Raw genomic sequence first — 6,839 nt, 5'->3', positions numbered from 1 at the left:
AAGAGTGGGACTGACCGTCACATTATAACACCCCCACGGCTGAAAGGGCGAGCATGTTTGGTGTGACGGGGATTCAAACCCGTGACCCGCAGATTGCGAGTCGAACGCCCTAACCACCTGGCCACGCCGGGCAAGTTCATTAAGAAAAGTAGCTAATATTCATAATAAATGTTATTAACTTACCAGGATAAAAGCCTATAGAACCACACATTTTTATCGGTACCGTAAAGCATAGATGAATCAGCTAATGAAATATTCCAATCTTCATAATTTCAAAATATCTAATTTTTTACTAAAAGTAAAAATACCGAGTAATCCCAATCTTAAAACTTAATATAAAAGACGAAACCTATTGAATCACAACTACTGCCGTTACTTTACATAATAGACGAGTTACTTTAATAAGTCAGAAATCAACCGATGTTAAAACGTTGCTGAGCGATTCTATCAATTTTCATATAATAAATACTATGTATTTACTAGCAGTATCAATACCTCCTATATATAAATGCTATTCGCTGCTCGGAACAACACATGTACTTCTAGTGAAGGCAAGAACGAGACAACTACTGTCAAACTGCTGGACAGCTACTGTTAGAAAATGGAACTACTTACCGTACACCTCCACTGTCTCTTCTTTACGATAGACTAACTCGCTCTCGTTCCTTGACTGGGCATTACATGCAAAACTCCCGGCATGCTCCGGTGTGGGACAGAGTAACTGAAGTTGCCACACGCCGTCGTTCGCGTGATCCGTGATTATCTTAACATTGGGTAATTTAGACGCATTTTCTCCTCGAAATGTCCACCAGACGTCCACTGCCGGGGCAGGAATGTCTACCTGGCACGTGAGAACAGTAGTGGAACAGTTGGCAACTAACGGTGGATCTGCTTCGTGTTTTAGGATGGAGAGGGCGACTGGAAATATGGGATTTTAGAGAAAAGTATTAAGTAATATTATAAAAACAAACACAAATACTTAATAGTACTTATATTTTTCAAGTATTGGTTTATTCACCTGTGTATACATATTTCTTAAACGTTATTGCTCTCTACACCTATCGCACAAGGGAAAAATGCATGTGTAAACTCAAATGACAACACGTGATCGCATACTTTACCTCTGATGCAACATCTAATTGTTTGATAGACACAACCATAATATTTGAGTATTCAATAAAACAACATTCAATCATCAAGTTAAAGCAGTTATCTAATTGTTCGCCTAGGCATACCACTACAAGATTTAACTATTTGAATGTCGTATAAAACACAGCCACAATATCACAAGTTTTTCGTAAGGATTTCACTTAGCGCTTAACTTGTTCAAAGTACATCATAATCTACGTATATCATTATAAATACGGTTTTATTATAATAACAAGAGGTTTCGCTGCTACAACCACACCCACCGAGTATCACATTCTTTTTCATTTATAATACAGTGCAACGTGCGTTGTTTGGCTTTACATTTCGAGATTATTTAGATGATAGTATCGACCTACTTCCATCGCAATTTGTCGCGTATGTTTCTCAGTACGAGACACACCGAAAGGTTTGGTACAATAGTTAGTGTTAATGCAACGAACCTTATGTTAAATGAACAACTCGTTTCCCACGTTTTACGTTTTTTTCTGTTGTGTACAAATTTACTGAGAAGGTCTTGAGATAATTATTTTTGATATATACAAACTAAATAAACGAAACTGCGGTTTTCTCACGAGTGATAAACCTGCCATTTTTATTTATTTCTACAGACACTATCGATTTCATGTTTTAGTATTTCGGAAAATACAAAGCCTGAAATTAATTTAAGTAGAAATTAGATTTTGTTTAAAAAAGTAGCGTTTTAAAAAAAATCATGTTTATTATCATAACTTCCCGTAGAATGGAAGGTTATATCATGAGATGTAATATTAGGAAATATTTTTAACAATATTATGAAGCAATCGCAAAAGAGCGAGAGTTCTGCACATTTTTTTTTGCTATCGCCACCTTGTGGTAATGTCTCCCAACATTGTCTTTGCTATCGCCACCTTGTGGTAATGTATCCTAACATTTTCTTTGCTATCGCCACCTTGTGCTAATGTCTCCCATTTTAATTTACAGTGTGTCTTCTGCATAAGATTTATGGCTTTTCAAATTAGCAAAGCTTAACTATGAAACTGTGTATTTTTTTTAGAGACATCCATTAAATTATGTTTGTTCGGGTTGCTTACTTCCCATCTTATTTCCAAGTTTTAAAGCTATTAAACAGATCTTAGGACCTTTAACAACAGGTTGGACTTGACTCACTTGGTATGTTACGTAAATTACAAGTTAAGGACATATCTAGAATACCAAATTTCTATAAAAACTGTTTTGATCCAAACGAGTTGATTTCATCGTCACCAGTACAATTTTAAATGATGTTTATAAGTAAGTCTCCTTCAAAGATGGTCCCAATTATGTAAGTTATCTGTACATTATTTATGAAACAATAAGTTAAACAATATTTTTGCCTATGGACTCTGTTTAGGTGGCATTCTTCGGTTGTGATAATATTTTGTTTAATGTATATACTAGGCTAACATATAATTTATGTAACAAACAAAAACATACTCTCTTTTCTATTTCAGAGCCAATCACCGTCAATTGATACATTCGTACACCAGATTTTGAAATATGTTCAATGATGTTAAGGAAAAGATGCTTAGTGTTTTTTTATTGAATGTTTTACTACTCGAGTCCTTGAAGGCGAATTAATAAACTTTCATGCTTATGCTTTATCTGCTCAAGGTCTCCTATTTGGATTCACCAAACGAGAAGATTCATAGCCCTTCTTTATACTGTAGTTTGAAAATTGTTTCTGCACACAGCTTTTTCTATAATTTCAGATTTATGGTTCTGCATACAAATTTTCTCTATGGTGTGAGAATTATGTTTCTGAAGCATTTTGAATGATTCTTTCGTTTGATTCTACAGATAAAATGTTTGGGTTTTAATCAATAAATCGATTAAAATATATAAACTTATTATTACAAATTTTATTATACTTTCTTGTACTAGTAAAGACTAAAGCCACGTTCTCAACAAGATACCGACTATAACTCAGTCTAGCTATGATGTTTTGAAAATTACTAGATTCAAATTCCATCTTCTATTTGTTATTAATCCCCTAGTGATCAATTAGTGGGTTATTTTTCCTTAAGGTATGTTGAGATTTACTTAGTTAGAGTTCAGTTTTTAATGGGATACTGTTTCACAGGCCCTGTAAAGAAATAAATAAATTCATAAATTCAAAGAAATAAACTCATTAAATAAAGTCACATGAGTGCCAATATAGTCTTCAGTTTTGACTTCTAAAATTGACTATTTATAGAAATACAGTTGAACTTCATTAAAGTGATATAGATCTTATTTTCGTTTTTAGCACAAAGTTACAGAACAGACTTATAAGCGATTTGCCCCCACGAGGAATCGAGCCCCAGATTTTAGTGATATATGTTCGTGAACTTTTCACTGATCCATCGGAGGACCACACATACACAGTTCTGTTAAATTTTAAGGCAAACTGCATGTTTATAAATAAAATCAGAGATATGGTTTATGTTTAAACGCAATAATTAAATTTTGAATGTATATATATATTCATACAAAATGTTTTCGTTAAATATCGCCAAACAAATAGCTATAGAAGTACAGAAAGTTTAATCACTAAGCACTCTGTGTTATTTCTGGTGTGGATGGATGGGTTTGAATTTCGCGCAAAGCTACACGAGGGGTCCCTAATTTAACAATGCAAGACTAGAGGGAAAGCAGCTAGTCATCACCACCCACCGCCAACTTTCAGGCTATTCTTTTAACAAAGAATAGTGGGGTTGATCGTCACATTATAACGCCTCCACGGCTGAAAGGTCGAGCATGTTTGGTGGGATGGGGATTCGAACCCACGACCCTCAGGTTGCGAGACAAGCGCCATAACCACCTGGCCATGCCGAGTCGGCGTGGATGAAAATAAATAAGTAAACGTTTTAAAATAGTGTTGAGCATTACTCAGCCTCTATAAAAACGGCTAGAACTTTTCTACGTTATCTCTACTTCATGATAAATTCTATTTCACTACGAATATCACAACACACACAAATATAGAATACAATTTAGAAAATAAAACAATTTCATTATTATTATCATTACGTCTACTTTTTAATATTCTTTACTTCGGAAATTGTTATTAATTGCTTAAAATCACCGTTGATAAAATTCACTGCAAAAAATTTAAAATTTTAAACTTTATTCATGTTCGGCAGGATGGAACTTTAAAGCAAAGGTGAATACAAATAAAAATTGAAAACCTGACATCGTCATGCAAATGGAAATCATGAAAGAAAATGAATAATTCAGCACAAGATGCTTACATTCGTAACTGTTTGAAGATGGCACATCTATTGAACATAAAGTTGCAGTAAAACTGTGCTTGTAAAACAGGCTTGAAAAGTACGCTTGTAAGGAACAAGAACTGGTAACTTGCTTAAGAAGTCTGCAGACGAAATAGCAGAAACAAAAAAATACGCGTTTCTTGCTGATACCTCGCTTTCAGATCTCTGTTGACAAAACACACCACACATCCTGGGTTTAATGATATATATTTATCCCCGAATTAACCAACAACGATTCGTTTTACATTGTTTTACATTCTTCTTCTCTATCAACAGATTTACAATACCTATTTGTTGACATTTTATAAAGTCACTTATAAAAAAAAAAAACACATCTATACATCTTATTGGAAATTGTAAAATGTCACGCACTTTGTTTATTGGATATTTTTCTCTATTTATCTATTTATTTTTACAGTAATTTCCTAACCGCTTTAAAATTATTTCACGAAGTACTCAGTTCATTCAAGTGATTTTTATTCGACGTATAGGATGCATTAAGCCGATTCATAAATTTAATTAGTCCTTTCAGATATGAACTTGATTTTAATCTGTAGCTTAAGAATAAATCTAACAAACATTTTCTCATTAAATACGTAATTGCGAGTCTGACATCTGAAAGTAAAAAGCTGGTAATAAACTGATGTCGTTTTTTAACAAGCGGAACACTTCCTCCAAAGGATATCAATTAGATCTACACTGATAGTCTGAGACAAAACATGTTTTTACTATGAAGCGGCTTCCGAATTAATGTTGGTCTGGAAGTATGGTACAAATTAATAGTTGAGCCTGTGGAATACGAATTTAAAGACGGATTTATTTTAAAGGGAGAAGTATACTTTTTCCTTTTGATACTTTAAACATCTAATCATATCAAAGTGGAGTTGTTTTCAGGTTAAAATCGCAGAATATTCAGTAAATGAAAAACATTGGTGAAAGGTTGAGGCATGGCAAACTCATGTTATAAATGGGAGTTATAATGGCACTTGGGAGCCTAAAGAATGCGGCCTAATGCTATTTGTTATCAGGCGATAATGAATGAGAGAGTTTGAGATCAGGACAACACGGGACGTCATTGTTTCACAAAATGGCACCAGAGGGTGTGTTACAAGGAGAAGGAAATTGGAACTAATAGTTCATGATGTCATAGTTACAAGTTGTATCACCAGGGGCGTGTTGTTGGGGTGGAAAGTTCTAAAGTGTATTATGATGAGCTCATCGGAGCGTGCAGAGGGCATTGTAGATCAACTGATATCAATGGGTTTCAACCAAATAATGTCACAAACTTTATATTTTAACTTCAATAATAATAATAATACTTAAAATTAATATTTTATATAATTTGCATAATGTATTTTTACCAGTATACTAGTTTTCTTGCATATTCCTGAGAAGGACTGTTTTTCATGTTGACCTAAAGTTTCAGTTTATAAATATTTATCACTTACAACAATATAACTTATTATCTAGTTGTTTTGTATCATTTATAAATATTCAAACTATATATATATGTTATGTTACGAAAACTACTATTTTAATCTGTTTAGTTCTTAACATCAGTTTTATCATTATGGCCAACTTTATAGTTATCCCTTTAATAATATTCAAAGCCTTAAAATTAATATTAAAATCTAAATTACATAATGTACTTTTTTACAGTTATATTAGTTTAACTCCCATAGTCTTGAAAAGGACTATTTTGTATTGTTTTATGCGTAAATTATTCAAACTCTAAATATGTAACGCATGTTTTGCTGACTATAACGTATTATTGTATGATTTTATAGTTTAAGTATATTCTTATATTAGCAATTTACATATATCTATAATAATAATAATAAAAGGGTGCCTGTGTGTGTGTGACTACCACAACTACAAGAGGAAAGAACCTAGAAACCTGAAATTTTGCATCCATACTAAGTGGACCCTGAGGGTCTGCACCTGGGTAATATTATTTATCTTATCAACATGCGTGCATATCTTTTTAATGAGGCAAGCTAGCAGAAAACCACATAGAAAAGAAGTGGTTCCTATTTAACAGCTTCTAATATATATAAAAGCCAGTGTGTTTTGGTAACAATGTGTTTCAACAATGGCTTTTATATCATGTTGCTTAGCAATAAAAGTATAAACTAATATTGTTGTTAAGAGCCTATGTGCTGAAAGTATAAAATGAAATGTATAAACTAGAAAATTGAAAAAAGTATTTTTTTGTTTTCTAATTTAGAGGCTCCATTAATTAAAGAAGTTTGTTTTTTATTATTTGTTTTTATTATTTAAGTTTAAAGTTGGAGTACAAGTCAGAGGGAAGGTTACCTTTACAAACAGGCCGCATCCTGTAAAGGAGCAATAAAAGTATATAGGTTATAGTTTTATGTTAAAATGAGTTCAGAATACACATACTGACATAGTCATCTATGC

General features: G+C 32.9%; 1 protein-coding gene across 1 annotated transcript in view; it reads right to left on the bottom strand.

The window, feature by feature from the left end:
* Positions 1-6,839, bottom strand: part of LOC106458565 (tyrosine-protein phosphatase 69D-like) — a 161,088-nt gene that overhangs the window by 136,119 nt on the left and 18,130 nt on the right. The window contains exon 2 of the mRNA XM_022384820.1: positions 616-918. Coding sequence (XP_022240528.1) covers positions 616-918 — 303 coding nt within the window. The remainder of the gene's footprint in view (positions 1-615; positions 919-6,839) is intronic.

The sequence above is a fragment of the Limulus polyphemus genome, unplaced genomic scaffold (genome assembly GCF_000517525.1).
Source record: "Limulus polyphemus unplaced genomic scaffold, Limulus_polyphemus-2.1.2 Scaffold486, whole genome shotgun sequence".
In the NCBI taxonomy this organism is placed as follows: domain Eukaryota; kingdom Metazoa; phylum Arthropoda; class Merostomata; order Xiphosura; family Limulidae; genus Limulus; species Limulus polyphemus.
This window is presented reverse-complemented; position numbering and strand designations above follow the sequence as displayed.